The sequence below is a fragment of the Pungitius pungitius genome, chromosome 9, assembly GCF_949316345.1.
Source record: "Pungitius pungitius chromosome 9, fPunPun2.1, whole genome shotgun sequence".
NCBI lineage: Eukaryota > Metazoa > Chordata > Actinopteri > Perciformes > Gasterosteidae > Pungitius > Pungitius pungitius.
In genome coordinates, this window is record NC_084908.1 from 21,261,841 (window position 1) to 21,282,970 (window position 21,130).

The 21,130-nt window shown below is 47.8% G+C and overlaps 2 protein-coding genes and 1 long non-coding RNA gene across 6 annotated transcripts; 2 read left to right on the top strand and 1 right to left on the bottom strand.

The window, feature by feature from the left end:
- The first annotated feature begins 269 nt into the window (after positions 1-269).
- On the top strand, positions 270-1,760 carry LOC119218071 (uncharacterized). Its single transcript, XR_009956932.1, has 3 exons — positions 270-368; positions 1,189-1,542; positions 1,648-1,760. It is a non-coding gene; the product is annotated as an uncharacterized LOC119218071 (long non-coding RNA).
- A 1,195-nt stretch (positions 1,761-2,955) lies between these two features.
- Positions 2,956-4,576, top strand: LOC119217657 (B-cell receptor CD22-like). Of its 2 annotated transcripts, XM_062564773.1 has the most exons (5): positions 2,956-3,187; positions 3,272-3,365; positions 3,486-3,543; positions 4,275-4,351; positions 4,435-4,576. In XM_062564773.1, the coding sequence occupies exons 1-4, from the start codon at positions 2,971-2,973 to the stop codon at positions 4,347-4,349; spliced, it is 444 nt and encodes a 147-aa protein (XP_062420757.1). In that variant the 5' UTR covers positions 2,956-2,970; the 3' UTR covers positions 4,350-4,351; positions 4,435-4,576. The 2 variants fall into 2 exon arrangements, with proteins under 2 accessions (XP_062420757.1, XP_062420758.1); XM_062564774.1 differs by having other exon boundaries at positions 4,275-4,576.
- Positions 4,577-7,855: 3,279 nt separating this feature from the next.
- LOC119218530 (uncharacterized) lies at positions 7,856-18,467 on the bottom strand. 3 transcript variants are annotated; one of them, XM_037473036.2, is made up of 18 exons: positions 18,296-18,467; positions 14,220-14,328; positions 14,039-14,133; positions 13,389-13,652; positions 11,128-11,256; positions 10,876-10,934; positions 10,472-10,522; positions 10,324-10,374; positions 10,173-10,217; positions 9,986-10,033; positions 9,874-9,912; positions 9,592-9,774; positions 9,388-9,519; positions 9,063-9,144; positions 8,839-8,954; positions 8,589-8,762; positions 8,399-8,488; positions 7,856-8,317 (listed from the first exon to the last, which is right to left on the bottom strand). In XM_037473036.2, exons 2-18 carry the CDS (start codon positions 14,324-14,326, stop codon positions 8,201-8,203), a joined length of 1,782 nt encoding a protein of 593 aa, XP_037328933.2. In that variant the 5' UTR covers positions 14,327-14,328; positions 18,296-18,467; the 3' UTR covers positions 7,856-8,200. The 3 variants fall into 3 exon arrangements, with proteins under 3 accessions (XP_037328933.2, XP_037328929.2, XP_037328930.2); XM_037473032.2 differs by having other exon boundaries at positions 9,063-9,147; XM_037473033.2 differs by lacking the exon at positions 18,296-18,467 and adding an exon at positions 15,006-15,945 and having other exon boundaries at positions 9,063-9,147.
- Positions 18,468-21,130: the final 2,663 nt, after the last annotated feature.

Here is a 21,130-nt window from a genome sequence, read left to right on the forward strand (position 1 = left end):
CACTGCATCCTTTCATTTCATGTGAATTATTACAGACGTTGATGCTACTTCCAGGTTCATCAAGATGATCTTCACTCATTAACAACACTTTAATGATGTTTCCTTTCAGCAGAAGTAAGACACTAACTTTAAAGCTACTTGTGGTCCTGCAGCTCATGCTAATGAGGTAAAGAGGAAGGAAGCCCTGCTGGGGTTGAACAGCAGCTTAGTACCAACTCCAGAAGAGAGGAGCTGACCTCAGAGACATCAGCCTCCTCTTTAGTGTAGACGTGTTTGTGGTGACTTAGTGAATAAAGAGTTTCTGATCTGAGGAGCAGCTATGAGTTCATCAGCCGGTGGATTAGTCGTCTTCCTTCTCTCTGTACAAGGTACTGTACTTCTACATTTAGATTGGGAGGCCGTTAGCACCTCACACACACACAGGGAGCTGGCTTTTTAGTTCATACACAGGTCTGATGGCATCAAACACAAATAAGGACTAAATGAACATTAACAAAGAAGAAATATCTCTGTTCAACTTCCTCTAATCGTTCAGCAGCGTTTCTTTGCATTACAACACATTTAGAGGCTGGGAGTCACTCACAGTCTCTGTTGTGTTTTGTTGTGTATTTGTGGTCATTTTTATTCTCTTCTTGGTTGTTCAGAGTCTCTTTGAGTGACATTTCGTAGTTTTGATCCGTGTTACAGATAATAGATTCAGAGCCGGATGCTGAAAAGTCAGCATATGTGGTTTCACGGATATATTCAGGGGCGGATGGTGTATAGGGGCTATTTGGGCAACCCCCCACTAACTGGGAGAAAGAGTCATTGTCCAATCAGATCCGTCAGATTCAGGTCACCTTTCATGTTAAAACTTTTTTTTTCGAAAATTGAGCCTTCAATGACGATTTGGGGCTCGCACTTCCGTGCTTGCGTCATACGTAACTGAGCAAAGAGAGCGAGGGGGGGGGGGGATATTTTTGATCAAGTAGCTACTTGAGCTTTTTCAAGTCCACAGGTTCAATACATCGCTGTTCCTTCCAGCTGCAGAGTTCATGTGGACATCGTGGACTCTTTCATTACTTTCTATAAACTCAATGATTTTCATATTTCTCATCATATCTTTTCTCTTCAGTAAACTACCAATGAGAGTGTGTCCTGTGATGTTGTTCTGAGTGTGACTGTGGTTCCTGATGTGCTGTGTTACAGTGATACAGAGTCAGGACGGATGGGGAGTGACTTACCGTCAGACTGAGGTCTGTGCTGCAAAAGGATCAACTGTGTATATAATCTGTTACTACACACACCCACCTGGAATAGATCACTCTGATATAAAGGACAGATTCTGGTTCACTAAAGAGAAAGATGGTGAACCTGTGGATCTGAGAACAGACTCTGAGTATTCAGACCGTGTGACGTACACATGTTATAGTGATAGAGTGAGATGCATTCTGACCATCACAAACCTGAGAGAGAGCGACTCAGCTGAGTACAAATTCACATTCAGGACAAACAAAGGAGAGAAATATACTGGTTCACCTGGAGTCACTTTGTCTGTCACAGGTAACATTTTAATTCACATATTAATCTTCTCCAAATGTTCAACATCTAGAAAACTAGAGTATAAATGTCTTCTGTGAATGTTTAATAATATTATAATATTCACAGATTCAGGTCTCCAGGTGCAGGTGAGCAGATCAGATTCTACCTGGTTGGAGCTGACGTGTCACACCAGCTGTGATCTGTCTCATCATCCTGGATACGTCTGGTTAAAGAATGAAGAGATCATCAAGACAGGATCTTCTGTTTCAGTATCCTCTGGTTCTACAGACAGATATTCCTGTTATTTAAGTGGATCTTATGGTCATCGTTCTCCTGCAGTGTGTAAGTTGACTCCAGTGTGTCGGCCTGTGGAGCTTCAACAACATTTCATATGGAGACACCAGAGCGCTGCATGTAAACTAGAGGCATCAAAAAGATGAAGCACCACATTCCTCAGGAGGTGGAGCCGTGGTCCACTGACCAGAGGGTCGCTGGTTCAATCCCCGGCCCCTGCAGTCTACGTGTAGAAGTGTCACTCACACACTGACACAACAATATGATTCTAATCACAGCTGTAAACACACTGGAGTCTAAATGTTAAAGTACACACAGCTGCTTATTGATGTCATTCTGTTATTAATAGAAACTCAAATATAAACTATTACCAGACAGAATAATATGATGTTCATAAAGACTCAAGTGGATTCTTCCAGAACAGAAGTAGAAGTGATGTGTCAGCTGGGTGGAGGAAACAATCAATAACTCCTCCAACAACTAGAAGTGAGAGGACAGACTCAGCTAAGGACACAAGCAGCATCTAAAGAGAAGAATGTGTGGAGATATGAACATTACAAAGGATTAAAGGCTGCTTATTGTCACTTTACACCAGCAGGAGTCTCACCTGTGACACCTGCTGTGATGAAGAACAGAGAAAGACACACAAGTATTCATTCAAAGGATCAACTATCTACACTGACATCTTCTAACCTCTTAGTGTGTTTATTCATGTCTCCTCCAGATGGTCCACAGCGTCCCTCTGTGTCAGTGAGTCCCTCTGCTGAGATGATGGAGGGTGGTTCAGTGAATCTGACCTGTAGCACTGATGCTAACCCAGCAGCTAACTACACCTGGTACAAGGAGCATGGAACTTCAGACCCTCATCTTCTCAGTGAAGAACCTCAGCTGGTCTTCATCTCCATCCAGTCCTCTGACTCTGGAAGGTATTCCTGTGCAGCTGAGAACCAGCTGGGGAGGAAGAGGTCTGACTTCATCTCTATCGATGTGAAATGTGAGTGAAACACAACCTTCTGAAAAGCAACATAATCACTACTAAGGTAGCGTTTTGTTATAAACTTCTATTTATTTATCTATAACTTGCAATAATATGTAGACATGTCTCCTCCAGATGGTCCACAGCGTCCCTCTGTGTCAGTGAGTCCCTCTGCTGAGATGATGGAGGGTGGTTCAGTGACTCTGACCTGTAGCACTGATGCTAACCCAGCAGCTAACTACACCTGGTACAAGGAGCATGAAGACTCACCACGAGCATCAGGACAGATGTTCACCATCACTGACTTCAGAGCTGAACACAGTGGGAATTATTACTGTGAAGCCCAGAACCAGATGGGACGTAGTACCTCCACCTTACTTCAGATTACTTCTCCAGGTGAGTTTCTCCATGACATCAATCATGTGACTCATCCTTCTGATGAGGTAACGTGCTGTTTGTCTAATAACTGTGTGTCTCCAGGTGGAGATACAACAACAATGATAATAAACATCACCAGGTGGCCTCTGCTGGTTCTGATGCTGATTCTTCTGCTTGTCTTCAGTCTGTGGATGAGGTGAAACATCTAGAACTCATCCTCACTCACCTTTACATTGAATAGTTCCTTCATTAGTGAAGATGAATGTTTATTTGTTGATTCTATTTGTGTATTTGTGTGTTTTATGATTGAATGCAGGAAGAAGAAAGCTGTGAGATCCACCACTGAACCACCTGAGTCCAGAGAGGCTGTGGAGGTGAGACATTTGTCCTCAGAGACAGAACCCACCAAAGGGACATCGTCTGTTGTTATTAAGTCATGAAGATAATTCACAAGTAACTTGATCACTGACATCTTTCTCCTTCTGAACCACCAATATTCATTCAGCACATTTCCTGCAGATGTCCTTTGAATCCAAAGCGCGGTTTGAAGGACACAGAGTTTTGTTGGGTTTGACATTGAGAAGCAGCTCGGCTCGTAGAGTCTTGCTGCAGCAAACCACACTGCATGTCCTCCTGCAGCTTCATGTCATTGTTGGAATGCTGTAAATAAGCTTCATTCCTTTCTTCAGTAGTTGTTTAAATGCGTTTAAGTCACAAACACTAAATGTCTTGCTAACCTTTCTAGTTGTACTTGTTGTTTCACACCAGGAACAAACAACGTCCTCCTGTCTGAGAGACCTGTGTTTGTCTCACATTCATTAATAACTTATATTCCACTGTCATGCTAAGCTAACGTTATTAGCATCTCACCTTGGAGCAAACAAAGGAGTTCATGTTGATCTTTGATGGATTCAGCTGTGAGTGAAGTCTTCCACAATGTTTAATCCATAACTGACATCAACCCTCTAAACTCAGTCCTCTTCTCCTTGGTTACGGTTGCTAACGTAGGAATGCACAGTGTGCGTTGGGGGAGGGGCTTAACCGAGGGTCGCTTGTATCTGAACTGCTTCTCTGAGGCCTTTGACTCTCATCTTCTCTCCATCAGATGGACCTTTATCCTGAGTATGAGAACCTCTCAGCACAGAGAGAAGACCCAGAGGAGCAGGAAGACCAGGTGTGAAGGTCAGCCAGGTGTCAGTCTGCTGCAACTCAAAACTACTTCCTGCTTCCATTTCTGAGGAATAACGTCATGTGATCTTCTTCAGATGCAGTGGAACCAGAGGGAGACTCACCTGGACGGAGACAGGAACAAGTGGACATATTTCCCTTCAGAACCACCAGTTATTATCTGAGGTCTTTACAAAGTTAAAACTTTTTATTTCATTATCTTGAATCACTGTTTTTATTTTAAATGTTCTTTTATTGTGAATTGCATTTTATTGGTAGAGAACTTTCATTGTTGCTTCAATGTGTTTTTATAGATAAACTTTCCTTAAAAGAATTAGTGGCGTGTAGCAGAATATTCATGAATGTAATTAAATGTATTTCAGAAGGTAAATGGTCTCCATCTTTTGAAAAGAAAACATGTGACCCTAAATGTCCTTGACTACTAAAATAAATGAACTTGACCAGAAGTGGAGGAAGGTTTGATCACATTGGACTGTAAGCTGATGGAAACAGTTTGTTCAGAAGGAGACACTCAGGAGATTTACACCACCTGGAATCCACCTGTAACGTCTCTGGAGCAGATCCTGAAACCAAGGAAGTCAACAGAAGTTCTTATTGTTCTTGTTATAGTGGGTGGGACGTTTACATGTGAAACCCTTAGATCTTAAGGTGGTTCTTCCTGGTCTCTCAGCCAATGGGCTCTGAATGGAGACAATTCACATAAATGTAGGATAGTCTTTAAAATAAATGTTTGACCACTGAAATGGTTTCATTTGGCTGAATTTACCTTTAGCTTCATGCATTTCTCCCCCTTCTTCTCTCACCTGTAACCTTTGGGTCACCTGAGGGCTGAATTACAGCTGGTAAGCAGTGTGACCTTTGACCTTTGACCTAGCAGGCCTCTGTGAGTGATGTATCAGGAAGTGATCTTTTCTATCAGATGTGTGACAGCATGTAATGCACTGCTTAGTATGACACGTCACACACAAGATGCAGTAGATGCACCATTAAAGAGACACTGTATAAAAAGTCATAGATTGTCCACTATTCTAACTATATTAATAAAAGCCTCGTTAATTCATAGGACGTCATTATTCCAGTAAAAGCCTATTAAATGTCATATTATAGCAAGTCATTCAGTCCCAGTGTTGCATCTTAAAATCATACATAATAGTAAAAGAGTATATCACAGGATGAGGAAACAGCTTTAGCAAACTATGTTAATAAGGAAATATGTAAAGAATGTCGGTAAAAAAAAAGGGTAAAGTTGAGGTAGAGTCTCAAATGCTTTTTTGACGTAACATTTGATGACAAGTAGCAGTGAAACGTTGGGACAGCGTCTCATTTCTTTCTTTTCTACATTGTAGATTAATACAAAGACATGAAAACACATGAGATCACTTTCAGCTCCATGAGGTCAAAGGTCGTCTACTGACGGAGGACCAGATATTAAACTGGACTTTATAGAACAAATAAAGGGCCAACAAATGCATTTCAATTTGTTTTTAATAAATCACACAATCATCCTTAGACGCATTATGGGATGTGTTTGGAGGAGGCGGAGCTTGTAAACGACAGGAAGACATAAAGATATTAAACCTCTCAGACACATTAAACTAAAGAATATTACACACATTTCCTTTTAGGATCATAATCCAATGTGTCACATGATCATATATACACTTACCGGCCACTTTATTAGGTACACCTGTCCAACTGCTCGTTAACACTTAATTTCTAAGCAGCCAATCACATGGCGGCAACTCAGTGCATTTAGGCATGTAGACATTGTCAAGACAATCTCCTGCAGTTCAAACCGAGCATCAGTATGGGGAAGAAAGGTGATTTGAGTGACTTTGAACGTGGCATGATTGTTGGTGCCAGAAGGGCTGGTCTGAGTATTTCAGAAACTGCTAATCTACTGGGATTTTCACGCACAACCATCTCTAGGGTTTACAGAGAATGGTCCGAAAAAGAAAAAACATCCAGTGAGCGGCAGTTCTGTGGGCGGAAATGCCTTGTTGATGCCAGAGGTCAGAGGAGAATGGCCAGACTGGTTCGAGCTGATAGAAGGGCAACAGTGACTCAAATAACCACCCGTTACAACCAAGGTGGGCATAAGAGCATCTCTGAACGCACAGTACGTCGAACTTTGAGGCAGATGGGCTACAGCAGCAGAAGACCACACCGGGTGCCACTCCTTTCAGCTAAGAACAGGAAACTGAGGCTACAATTTGCACAAGCTCATCGAAATTGGACAATAGAAGATTGGAAAAACGTTGCCTGGTCTGATGAGTCTCGATTTCTGCTGCGACATTCGGATGGTAGGGTCAGAATTTGGCGTCTACAACATGAAAGCATGGATCCATCCTGCCTTGTATCAACGGTTCAGGCTGGTGGTGGTGGTGTCATGGTGTGGGGAATATTTTCTTGGCACTCTTTGGGCCCCTTGGTACCAATTGAGCATCGTTGCAACGCCACAGCCTACCTGAGTATTGTTGCTGACCATGTCCATCCCTTTATGACCACAATGTACCCAACTTCTGATGGCTACTTTCAGCAGGATAAAGCGCCATGTCATAAAGCTGGAATCATCTCAGACTGGTTTCTTGAACATGACAATGAGTTCGCTGTACTCAAATGGCCCCCACAATCACCAGATCTCAATCCAATAGAGCATCTTTGGGATGTGGTGGAACGGGAGATTCGCATCATGGATGTGCAGCCGACAAATCTGCGGCAACTGTGTGATGCCATCATGTCAATATGGACCAAACTCCCTGAGGAATGCTTCCAGCACCTTGTTGAATCTATGCCACGAAGAATTGAGGCAGTTCTGAAGGCAAAAGGGGGTCCAACCCGTTACTAGCATGGGGTACCTAATAAAGTGGCCGGTGAGTGTATATCCTAATAATTCCTAATTTGTATGAACTCTCGTCTCAGTTTGCACTGCACACACACACACACACACACACACACACACACACACACACACACACACACACACACACACACACACACACACACACACACACACGGTACCGTAACTTCCTGAAAAAGGGAAGACAAAAGAAACACAGCTGCATATTTGACCTTTTATAAGATTATTAAAATCCAAAGAGAGAAATGCTAATTCTAGAATTGCAAAGTATATATTAGTTCTGTCAGTTATCAATTATTAACAAAACCCATTTTAACAATGTCATTTTTTAATCACAAGATTTTCTTAAACATTTTTTTTTGGGGGGGGGGGGTGATGAAATGTTAACATACTGCTAAAAGCAAAGAAGTAGTAAACTCACCTTTTATTGGTAACCTCACTGTTACGCTTCATTGTTTCTGAACAAAGGCCTGACTGCTTTGTTCATTATTTCATTGTATATTATATTCAATGTTTAACTGCACTACAGACTGAGTCCTTGTTTACCTCAAATGTGCACATTTCATTTTGTAATGTTGTTTTTGAGTAAAATAAAACATTTGCATGAAGCAACTCAATCCACTTGTGCCATGAAGCACAGCATGTAACACTGGCCTGGTGTTAAGAAGAGAAATGTCATTGTTATGTCATCATATCATCATCATTATTAAGGTTTGTACCTGATTCATTTCTTAATAACAGACTACAAAAGCTACTTTGTGGCACTGTCACATGACCAAAACCATAACTTTATTTTGTACATTTATTCACTCCCATGGTTTCTGTCACTTACAGGTTGGAGGAATTGTTAGATCATTTGGATTAGATTGTTTAAACTTTGTTGAAGTGAAGAAACAAAATGGAGGATGAGTGACTGGCTGAAAAGCAGCTCCAGATGCTTTAACGCCCCCCCCCTCGGAGCCTTTAATGTACTTCCTGCGTGGTCACGTGGCGGCGATGCGCCCGTGCACGCGGAAGCGGTAGAGACACGTGTACTCCACGTGGCCCCAGTTGGACAGGACTCGCAGCTCCACGCAGCGGTGCAGCACGCCGCCGGGGCCCTGAGGGAACAAGAGGGGGGGGGGGCGGGGTCAGCAGGACGCGAGGTCACCCGGAGGACAGGAAGCCGCGCGGCGACTCACCGGCAGCTGGAAGGTCTGCGTGGCTCCTCCGTCCTGGTCGTAGGTGAACGTCCCCAGCAGGGTGCCCTGGTCCACCTCGTCCTTCAGGCCCTGCAGGGGGGACAGGACCAACGTGGGGGGGGGGGGGGCATGTAAATAAGATACCTTTGTGAAGGTATTTAAGGATCCTCTGTGGACCGCCGACACTCACGTAGACCTCAAAGTCTTTGGGGGCGGAGTCTATGCGGCCCGTGGGGGAGCTGTAGCGCGGGAGGTGGTCCAGCGTGACGTGGGTCAGCGTGACGGGGTGAGACAGAGAGACCACCAGAGTGCCCTGGGCGCCGTGGAAGGCCCAGCACTTCCCCGGCAGCAGCCCCGGGTGACCCTGGGGGGGGGGGGGGGGGGGGGGGTTAAAGACTTTAAAAGAAACAGCTGAAGAGACCTAGAGGGGAGGGAGGTACCTGAATGACAGTGCGGGGGCTTTCAGACGGATACCAGAGGGGGAACCCTAGCAGCGTGAGACACGCCGAGCGGATACGATACGTCTGTGAACACCTGGTGCTGATCACACTGCCACCTGTTCAGAGCAACTGTTCAAAAACAGAAAACATACCTACAAGGCAAAGCCTCACCATAGTTTCAGAGACAAGAGGATTAAAGAGGACTGAATTATAAGAATCTCAACCTTGAGTCTCCAGGGCAAAGTCGGCCATCTTGTCGGCCATCGGCCGTCCACAGTCGGAGCGACTTCCCCCTCCAGCGTCCTGCTGCTGACACACGAGGGAACACCATCACTGTTAAAGGGTGAAGTGACACCAAGCAGCAGATCAAACACGTTGAACCCCGTTTGTGTGACGACACAAAGGTCGGACTGAGGGAGCCGATCGAACATGTGACTTAAAGATTGAAGAGCCTCAACCATCCCTTTAAAAAATCTAAATCAGATCACGTGACCCAAAGTTCCAACCGGGAGGCGGCTGATTGGACCATAACGGCACGGCTCCTCCCACCTTGATGCGGTCGCTGAGCCACTTCTCCACGGCCTGCTGGAGCTCCGGGGTCAGGGGGTCGTGGAGGTGGCCGGCATCAGGACACAGGGCCGGAGGCGGCGTCCTCTGGACCGACAGCCACGCCTGGGACAGCTGCAAGACACAGGAAGTCAACATCGCGGCCGGACGAGCCCGGAGGAAGACGGCAGCGGGAGCAGGCGTCACCTTGGCGTTCTGCGCCTCCACAGCTCGCAGCCTGAGGGCGGCGGCGGCGGCGGCGGAGCGGCAGTCCGTCCGCTGGTCCGCCATCCGCTCGGCCAGAGACGACACCTCCCGCTCCAGATGCAGCCGGTCGGCCTCCAGCCGGGCCCTCGTGTCCCAAACGTCCAGCTGGAGGCGCTCCTGCATCTGAGGGAGGGAGAGACGATCGGTGGGGGGGGATGAGGGGGGAGGGGCTTATGGCTGGTTGTGGGGGGGGGCAGAGACAACAGAGACGGACTGACTCACCTGAGAGAGCAAGAGCTCCTGCTTCACCTGCTGCTCCTCCTGAAACAAACACACGTCACTCGTCACACCTTCAGCGTTCGCTCCTGACCTTCTGACGAGTTCAGAGTTTTACCCAAAGTCGTTGCATCGTCGCTTCTACAGCAGCAGACCCGGTGGGAACCTGGAGGAGACGGGGAGGGGGGGGGTGTTAGTGCTATGCAAGTCGCTGAGAAACCCCCCGTTTCCATGCCAACACCCCCCCCCCCCCCCACCCCAGTGAACTTTTATTTTTAATAGTTTGCAGACGTTCTGAGTTTTACCAAAAGTTGCATCTTCGCTTCGACAGCATCAGACACTTTCGGGTCCTGGAGGAGACAAAAAGGTCACCAAGGACACCTCCTGTTTCGATGCCAACGAGCCCCCAGCATCTTTTAATTTTATTTTAATAGCAGAAGATGTTTAGATCTTTACCAAAAGTCGTTGCAACTTTGCTTCGACAGCAGCAGACACCACGGATGAGTCCTGGAGGCAAAGATGAGGACGGTTAGTGCCACGAGGTCCCTGAGGAGTCCCCCGGTTACCACGACAACCCCCCCACACAGACTGAGCCACGTTTTACCAAAAGATGTAGAAGCCTGGCCTCCGCAGCAGCAGACACCACAGCGGGGTCCTAGAGGGGGGAGCAAGAAAAACTCGTATCCAGGGCAACCATCAACAAACAAACAAACAACATTATTTATGATGTCGATCTTCCTCGTGCAGCGATCGGATCGTTTATTATGGTTATTATGAATAATAACTGCTAAACAGAAAATAAACTGTATCAAAGAAAAATACATTTACTAAAGCAGTTTGTTTACAGTTTTCATAGTGAACAAACTGAAAAAGCAAATAAATTTCAGCCGTCCTTAAAAGACAAAGGAACAAAAAGGTAATTAAATAAGATCCAGTATTTGATTCAATTCTGTTCATTCTGCTCTTAATCACACACACACACACACACACACACACACACACACACACCACGAGTGGAGGCGTGGTCTCTGTGGCAGCTGTCAGTAAACGGGGGCGGAGCCAAACACCTGGAAGAAAACAGCAGCACAAACAGTGACTCACTCAGAGGGGGAGGAGTCTAATACAATATAATCAATTTAAGTATTACATTTTATGTGATTTTACTTTATTATCCTAAACTTGAATATATATTTTGTTCCTTAGTGAGAGTTTTAAGTAAATAAAAGATGTGATTGAAAACCTGCTGAATGGGTGACTTACACATCAGGGCGAGGAGGAGGAGGAGGAGTAAAAGGAGGAGCAGAGCCTTCTTGGTGGAGCTGCTGAGTGAAGCAGGAGCGGCTGTGAGGAAGCAGTCACATGCAGCTTCTATGTGCATGTTGATTAAATCTAAACAAGTACAAGGAGGTTCATTTTAACTGGGTGAGTTCTCCAAACTACAAACAATCAAAGGATCTGACGGATAAAGTGGCCGTTTGAAACTAAACCAAAAGACCTAAACTCATGTTTACAATGTTTACTGAGGGAATAAATCAAGAGAGAAGTAGAGTCATTTCCTCATAGACGTCTATGGGAGCAGAGGAGTCGCCCCCTGCTGGTCACTACACAGAAGAAGAGTCATTTCCTCATAGACGTCTATGGGAGCAGAGGAGTCGCCCCCTGCTGGTCACTACACAGAAGTAGAGTCATTTCCTCATAGACGTCTATGGGAGCAGAGGAGTCGCCCCCTGCTGGTCACTACACAGAAGTAGAGTCATTTCCTCATAGACGTCTATGGGAGCAGAGGAGTCGCCCCCTGCTGGTCACTACACAGAAGTAGAGTCATTTCCTCATAGACGTCTATGGGAGCAGAGGAGTCGCCCCCTGCTGGTCACTACACAGAAGTAGAGTCATTTCCTCATAGACGTCTATGGGAGCAGAGGAGTCGCCCCCTGCTGGTCACTACACAGAAGTAGAGTCATTTCCTCATAGACGTCTATGGGAGCAGAGGAGTCGCCCCCTGCTGGTCACTACACAGAAGTAGAGTCATTTCCTCATAGACGTCTATGGGAGCAGAGGAGTCGCCCCCTGCTGGTCACTACACAGAAGTAGAGTCATTTCCTCATAGACGTCTATGGGAGCAGAGGAGTCGCCCCCTGCTGGTCACTACACAGAAGTAGAGTCATTTCCTCATAGACGTCTATGGGAGCAGAGGGGTCGCCCCCTGCTGGTCACTACACAGAAGTAGAGTCATTTCCTCATAGACGTCTATGGGAGCAGAGGAGTCGCCCCCTGCTGGTCACTACACAGAAGTAGAGTCATTTCCTCATAGACGTCTATGGGAGCAGAGGAGTCGCCCCCTGCTGGTCACTACACAGAAGTGGAGTCATTTCCTCATAGACGTCTATGGGAGCAGAGGAGTCGCCCCCTGCTGGTCACTACACAGAAGTAGAGTCATTTCCTCATAGACGTCTATGGGAGCAGAGGAGTCGCCCCCTGCTGGTCACTACACAGAAGTAGAGTCATTTCCTCATAGACGTCTATGGGAGCAGAGGAGTCGCCCCCTGCTGGTCACTACACAGAAGTAGAGTCATTTCCTCATAGACGTCTATGGGAGCAGAGGGGTCGCCCCCTGCTGGTCACTACACAGAAGTAGAGTCATTTCCTCATAGACGTCTATGGGAGCAGAGGAGTCGCCCCCTGCTGGTCACTACACAGAAGTAGAGTCATTTCCTCATAGACGTCTATGGGAGCAGAGGAGTCGCCCCCTGCTGGTCACTACACAGAAGTAGAGTCATTTCCTCATAGACGTCTATGGGAGCAGAGGGGTCGCCCCCTGCTGGTCACTACACAGAAGTAGAGTCATTTCCTCATAGACGTCTATGGGAGCAGAGGAGTCGCCCCCTGCTGGTCACTACACAGAAGTGGAGTCATTTCCTCATAGACGTCTATGGGAGCAGAGGAGTCGCCCCCTGCTGGTCACTACACAGAAGTGGAGTCATTTCCTCATAGACGTCTATGGGAGCAGAGGAGTCGCCCCCTGCTGGTCACTACACAGAAGTAGAGTCATTTCCTCATAGACGTCTATGGGAGCAGAGGAGTCGCCCCCTGCTGGTCACTACACAGAAGTAGAGTCATTTCCTCATAGACGTCTATGGGAGCAGAGGAGTCGCCCCCTGCTGGTCACTACACAGAAGTGGAGTCATTTCCTCATAGACGTCTATGGGAGCAGAGGAGTCGCCCCCTGCTGGTCACTACACAGAAGTAGAGTCATTTCCTCATAGACGTCTATGGGAGCAGAGGAGTCGCCCCCTGCTGGTCACTACACAGAATGACGATTTAAGTCATGAAGACTTTCACTCTGAAGAACCGGAGGTTACTTCCTGGTCCTCCACATCAGAGATGTAAAAACAGTGATCTAGAAGCATGAATGAGTCCAAACGGAACAAAGGAAACACACACTTCTGAGTCTGTATCTCTAGGGTTAAAATCCACTGCACAAGAAAGGACATGTAATGTAGTAATGTAACACACACACACACCCTTTAGCCTAAAGAAGGCCCGGCTCATCCTGTCCCAGTATCCGGCGCTGGGGGCCACACTCCTGGTCCTACTGGTCCTACTGGTGCCGCTGGGGGCCGGGAGCTTCCCACGCGGCCCTTCGGAGGACGAGTAGCCCGAGCTGTCCACGTGACTCTTCTTCAGGGGAACTGAGGAGGTCAGGGGGGGGCGGGGGGTCACCACGGTGGACGGGAAGGACACCGTCTTCATGGTCGGCTGGAGGCTCAATGGAGAGGGACTTGGGCCTGAGACACACACACACACACACACACACAGTCCCTCTTTGGATGAACTGGTCACACTGGGAACACTTGACGTGCAACCAGTGATGGAGAAATAGTCTTCACGTCTTTGAACTAAACCCGAATCGACCGAGCTCATTATGACATCACGCTTCCTGATTGGTTGACACATTTAACGTGTCACTGGCAGGTACATTCCAGATGTTGTGACGAAGCTCAACATCTCTCTGATTCCTTCTTCTAGAGCAGCGTCCACCCTGTGTCTCCACCAAGCTGAAGGAGGACGTGTCCACGGGACAGTCGTCTTTATTCCTTTATATCAGACTTTCAAACGGCTCTTTGAGGGAACAGGAAGTGACAGGAAGTGACAGGAAGTGCCTTCGTCTTACCGGCGGCGGGCGGCTCCAGCGAAGTGGCATCAGTGTTGGCTCGGTTGGGGGTCCGGGGGCCGGCCTTGCGGGTCCCTCCCTTCTTCTTAAAGACCCTGACAAGAAGAAGGTGTAGAGGTGTATAGACTGTGACACACACACACACACACACACACACACACACACACACACACACACGTACTTGACCGGGTTCTCCCGGTAGGAAATGTTTGTCACGCTGCTGGAGTCGGATTCTTCGTCTGAGTTGTAGTAGCCGCCGGAGACGAGGCGAGAACTCCTACGAGACATGACTGAGGGACAACAACACATTTACTACCTGGCAACATTCTGAGGACCTTCTTCAGCATTTCAAAAGTCTTACTCATCATCATCATCACACTGCAGGTACCAGGTAGCACGCTAGTTAAAGTAGCATCAACAGCAGTGAGTAGCTGTAAGTTTCAGTGTTTAACCAGTAGATTATGTCCATAGTTTCATGTCTCAGTGTCCCTGACAGATCTGTTTATCTCTGAGGTCTCTAATGTGAAGGAGTCATGGTGACACACACACACACACACACACACACACACACGGTACCGTAGCGGAGCCGCCATCTTTAGAAAGAAAGTCTCTCTGTAACCAGCTGGTGATGAAGATGTTGTGTGTTCTGCTGCTCCGCGTTGTGGTTGTGTGTGTGTGTGTGTGTGTGTTACGCAAGAGGCATCCTAAGACGAGCCCTCTGATTGGTCGTGGTTAGCATAAACCGCGGTTTACCGGCTTTACTGGTTGCCGTAACAACACCCGTTAAGAGCAAACTTTTCCTGCTTGTTGTGGACAAAGTGATTTGGACATGATCTTCTTGGACGACGTCTCCCACACACGAGAGGTTTAACAGATTCTAAACCATTTACACTCCAGAATATCTGTCACAAAATAATGAATAAAAACAAATGAGAACTGATTGGATACGAGTCCACTGACCCCTGACCTTATCTCTGACGAGCTGCGCCTGGATCTCTTGTCCATGAAGGTCAGGATCAGGCCCTTATGAGTACAACCATATGAACGTAGTCTTTGACCTGCAGCTGCACACGCTGCAGCAGCTTCCTGTGGTGACTCCGCCCCTCAGAGCGTCCCACCTCCGACCTCCACAGGTGCACGTCATCACACACGCTGCACATGTCACACTCAGCAGCTTTGATCCATTTATGGACCTTCTAGAGACAGACTGGCCTCCACGTCGAGCTCGATTTACCCAGAAGCCTCAGGTCACGTTTAGCCTCGTTAGCATTAGCATTACATCAGCAACTGTCTGATGCTGCGGAGAAGACGACCAAAAGGGAAGCTGTGGCCCAGCAGATAGGGACAGGAAGTCTCTCACACACACACACACACACACACACACACAGACACACACCAGAGGGCGTTGCCTATCTACATCAGTGGAGACGAGAGCGCAGCGCTGATGAAGCCTGTTTTTTTGGATCGGCCATCTTGTCCTTTCAGCCTCGTCCTCTGAACCTACGAGTGTTTCTACAGAGATGAAACCCACTGAAGTCCTCTTCATCTGCTGCGTTCATGGTCAACAGGAACCTCAGGAGCCCATCTCTGCACTTCTTCTTATCAATCACACCTAAAGCAGCACATGACGCCGCTGCTCAATGCACCATGTATTTATTACACCTCTCCCTCTCGTCCATGCAAACACCAGGATGGTTGTCTGCAACAAACATTCATCACGCACAAGGCCCAGCGCAGCAAACTCACTAACACCCTCGAGGAGGAGGAGAAATGTTAGTCACATGACTCGGAGCTCAAGGATGTTGCCTTTTAAAACTGCTTTGAACCATTTGTCACAAACATAAAGGTCACAAATATTTGGACTCCACAGCAGCGCTGGTGAGGTTCTGTGCTGAGCAAACAAAGCAGGTCTCTCACCCCCCCCCCCCCCCTCATTTCATCTCCTCGCCCTCCAGTGAAACAGTAGAAACCTTCTCTTCATGAATAAACCCTCTGATAGCAGCGAGGAGCCTCCTCCGTCCTCGCTGTGCTTCCTCACATCCTCAGGCAGAAATCTAAGGAGCCGAGGCCTCACCCACAATGCAACGCTTCCAAGGAGGAACGCTTATCTTTGACCCCGTTCACGAGGAGCCGTGTAGGTCTCAACGAGTGTGTGAAGGGGTGAGGCGTGGGGGATTGTGTGAAGGGGTGAGGCATGGGGGTGTGTGTGAAGGGGTGAGGCGTGGGGGAGTGTGTGAAGGGGTGAGGCGTGGGGGAGTGTGTGAAGGGGTGAGGCGTGGGGGAGTGTGTGAAGGGGTGAGGCATGGGGGATTGTGTGAAGGGGTGAGGCGTGGTGGGGGGTGTGAAGGGGTGAGGCGTGGGGGAGTGTGTGAAGGGGTGAGGCATGGGGGAGTGTGTGAAGGGGTGAGGCATGGGGGTGTGTGTGAAGGGGTGAGGCATGGGGGAGTGTGTGAAGGGGTGAGGCATGGGGGTGTGTGTGAAGGGGTGAGGCATGGGGGAGTGTGTGAAGGGGTGAGGCATGGGGGATTGTGTGAAGGGGTGAGGCATGGTGGGGGGTGTGAAGGGGTGAGGCATGGGGGAGTGTGTGAAGGGGTGAGGCATGGGGGATTGTGTGAAGGGGTGAGGCATGGTGGGGGGTTTGAAGGGGTGAGGCATGGGGGTGTGTGTGAAGGGGTGAGGCATGGGGGATTGTGTGAAGGGGTGAGGCATGGTGGGGGGTGTGAAGGGGTGAGGCGTGGGGGAGTGTGTGAAGGGGTGAGGCGTGGGGGAGTGTGTGAAGGGGTGAGGCATGGGGGAGTGTGTGAAGGGGTGAGGCATGGTGGGGGTGTGAAGGGGTGAGGCATGGGGGAGTGTGTGAAGGGGTGAGGCATGGGGGATTGTGTGAAGGGGTGAGGCATGGTGGGGGGTTTGAAGGGGTGAGGCATGGGGGTGTGTGTGAAGGGGTGAGGCATGGGGGAGTGTGTGAAGGGGTGAGGCATGGGGGATTGTGTGAAGGGGTGAGGCATGGTGGGGGGTTTGAAGGGGTGAGGCATGGGGGTGTGTGTGAAGGGGTGAGGCATGGGGGATTGTGTGAAGGGGTGAGGCATGGTGGGGGGTGTGAAGGGGTGAGGCGTGGGGGAGTGTGTGAAGGGGTGAGGCGTGGGGGAGTGTGTGAAGGGGTGAGGCATGGGGGAGTGTGTGAAGGGGTGAGGCATGGGGGAGTGTGTGAAGGGGTGAGGCATGGGGGATTGTGTGAAGGGGTGAGGCATGGTGGGGGGTTTGAAGGGGTGAGGCATGGGGGTGTGTGTGAAGGGGTGAGGCATGGGGGAGTGTGTGAAGGGGTGAGGCATGGGGGATTGTGTGAAGGGGTGAGGCATGGTGGGGGGTTTGAAGGGGTGAGGCATGGGGGTGTGTGTGAAGGGGTGAGGCATGGGGGATTGTGTGAAGGGGTGAGGCATGGTGGGGGGTGTGAAGGGGTGAGGCGTGGGGGAGTGTGTGAAGGGGTGAGGCGTGGGGGAGTGTGTGAAGGGGTGAGGCGTGGGGGAGTGTGTGAAGGGGTGAGGCATGGGGGAGTGTGTGAAGGGGTGAGGCATGGGGGAGTGTGTGAAGGGGTGAGGCATAGAAAGGAATGCAGGACGGAGGACGTGAAACGTACTGAACATGAAGACACTCTACACTCAGAGGACAGACATGTCCTCCACGTCTCCTACACACATCCTCTCAACCCGCCCAACCGCCGGGATTAGACCTAGAACCTCCTTAATGAATGAGTTAATAACATATTAGTTATAGCAACAATCCTGTTTTATAGATAATAGCTTATATTTGCTTTGAGACTGAACATCACATCAAGAATTTTTGGAGAAGCTTAATCTTTAGTTAACTCAATATAACAAAAACAATAAAATAACTACTAATAACTCCAAAAGCCTTAAAGTTTAAAACGTTCATTTTTAAGATCTTATTCTTAAACGTGGATGCTGACGTCACTAAATATTAAAACTTTAGACCAATCAGAACAAACCTTGTGGCGCTTTTTTTGGTTCCGCTTTATCAGATATTCATAAGATACCGCTGAACAGAACCGACATTTAACGGCTCATTCCCGTTATTTAACACCGTGTCACTTAACTAACGTTAAGTCAAGTTAGCTACAACGAGTTAACGGTCGTAACGCCGGAAGTTCAATTAACTCACGGAGAAGCCTTAAAGTCCGTGAATAGGAGACGGCGACACGTTTCAAAGTGAACAGTAAAGTCATTAAAGGTGTGATCTCACCTGGCGACGCGCAGTCCGCCGCTGTTGAACGTAAACAACAACAACCTGTCCGCGACCAACCGACAACACCTCACTTCCGGTCCACGCGGCGGCTCCACCGTCTGATGCAGGCCGACAGACAGCAGCTGAGCGGCGGACTCGTTCTCAGGAAGACACCGGGCCGGCGGAGAGGCGCTCACTGCAGCAGCGTCAAGTGGGGGAGAGGAAGAAAGAGACATCCGGTTCAGCTTTACAAAATAAAGTTTGCCATCGCGACTTGGAGACGCCGACCAAAACAAATAATCCCTATTTAGTTGTATTTTTTTACGTTTTTTAGTTTATTTCTTATTATTTATCATTATTGTGCATCAAATACCGACGAAATAAGACTTTCAGAATTGCGAACACTGATACAACCCAATATCATTATGTGTTTTACTGTTATTACTGGTGTTGTTATTGTATTATTAGTATAACGATCACCCACATTGTAGAATGATGTTTAAGTTTTATTAACAAGAACCAAAAAAATACTACGGCTCACAGAATCCCTTTTTAATTCATTTAATTGACTTGTTACTCACTTTGTACACGATAGAGATGATGTTGTCCGCTATAAAACTGCTTCCGGTCTATCACATCTGCCCACAGAGGAGCACGCAGCGCCCCTAGTGGTGACTCACACTTCAGGCCTGCAGACGCACGGTGGCGCCCTCTGACCAGCAATGAGCTCATAATGCTCCATCACACCGGCAACCTCCTGTTTAGGACCTGTGTGACGACATACATATTTAACTTGATATATTATTATTTAAGACAAGGTTTTATTGTCCAGAAGTAAAACTCTGTGACATCACCCTCGTTGTCAGAGGGACGAGGAATGCAAACTATTCTCTTTGCATTTAATTATATTAACTTCACTGAATATTCAGGTGTTTTGCATTAAAAGCAAAACACTCAAACTTAGTTGTTGTTGCCTTTATTAACAATTCACTCATCATACATTGTCATTTGAGCTTTCATTTTATTTCCAATGCTGCGCTTTGATGAGTTGGCGCATCTTAATTGTGTTGTTTTACGTTTGCATTACAAGTGTACTCACTTGAACCATTGCAGCTAACGAACCAATATATGTCTTATGTGTGTGTGTGTGTGTGTGTGTGTGTGTGTAACACTTTTATATGACAGTTATTGGATTATTGTAACACACAGATCACAGATGTGGAATGTACCGATTGTTCCATATTTGATAATAATTCCGGAGGGTCTGGAGCCTTCCAGAGTGAACTCCTGACCCCGAGCTCCCCCAACACAATGTGTGTCTGTCTGTGTGTGTGTCTGTCTGTGTGTGTGTGTGTTTACGCCAGGCGAAGCCATTGTCTCCCACTCTGTTATCATTACGCAGCCGCTTCCTCCGGCTGGATGTGAGGAGACGAGGACTTCATCACCAGAGGGACGACACCGAGGTGACCGTCAACACACACACACTGCCACCCTGCTTATCTACGAGCTGCTGCTCCAGACACAACCACAGTGAGCAAACAAACAGCTGACGTCATGCACACACACACACACACACACACACGCTTTCCCGTTTCTGGCCTGAAGTCAGCGGGTTGGAATGCGACCAGAAATAGAGTGAGAGTGAAAATGTACGTCTTCTTGTGTGTTAGAGGGGTGGGGTGTGGGGGGGGGGGGGGGGGGGGGGGGGGTCAACAGACTGGGGGCCCACCTTTAGACAGTGACACACACACTCACACAATGTACACACACTCTAGTTTGGTGGCGATGGATCGAATGGCTGATGAGAAGGAAACAAACGCACACAACACGGGGCGGTTATTCACACTCAATTACTTCTATTCACTTTGTGGCAAATGTGACTTTATCCATTGTTCATTTTGTCCACTCTTATCATTTCCACAAACATGCGTCAAATATTGTATCCTCTTATTACCTTATTACCTCCTTTATTATTAATAAATGTTTATTATTTTCATTCTTGTCCAAAATATCTTGACAGCAACGCGTGGAAGCCTCATGAAGGCGTTGATGTTCCCCAGAGGAAGTTCTACACTTATTTATTGAACTTTTCCTGCAGCGCTAACGGTACGTTAGCCACTTTGGCTAAAGTATCTCGACACCAGCCATTCATGCTCACCAGAGGATGAATCATATTACCTTTAGACATCATCTGACTCTCTGAAGCGCCATCCGACAGGTCTCCCTTTTTAAATTAAATTACTACGACCAATGCTTTGTACAGGCATGCATGCTCCCCAGAGGAAGGATCTTACTGAAGTTACTGATATCCTGACTCTCTTTGTAGCCCCACCATTAGAGTCTACATTTCTATTGGTCTCATTCAAATATCAACTGCTGGATAGAAGGCCATGCAACGTTATACCAACAGTCATGTTCCCCAGAGGATGTCTCTCACTGACTTTGGTCATTCCCTGAGTCTTTCTATAGCGCACTATTAGGTTGATGTATCCGTTTATGAACCACAGGCCACAAGCTGTACTTTGGATTTAGTTAGTGTGTGCTAGCATGCTAGTAAGCTAAAATGCTAAACTAAGTTGGGGGGAGGGGGGGGGTTTCGTGCACCATGAACAGAGTAGAAATGGGTGCGTTGGATTTACGTTGCAGTGGATAAAGCATACAGGCCCCGCTCTCTGTCTCGCAGGCTCCACCTCATTTGTTCAAGGTCACACGCACAAAATCCTTCATGTGACGAGTCTAGCAAGGAAACTTTAGACTGCCCCCCCCCCCCCGCTGTCCCCCACTGTCCCCCAGAAAAACAACTCTGAGCCCAAATGAAGAGAGAGTAGATGATACGTTATATGTTATTATATG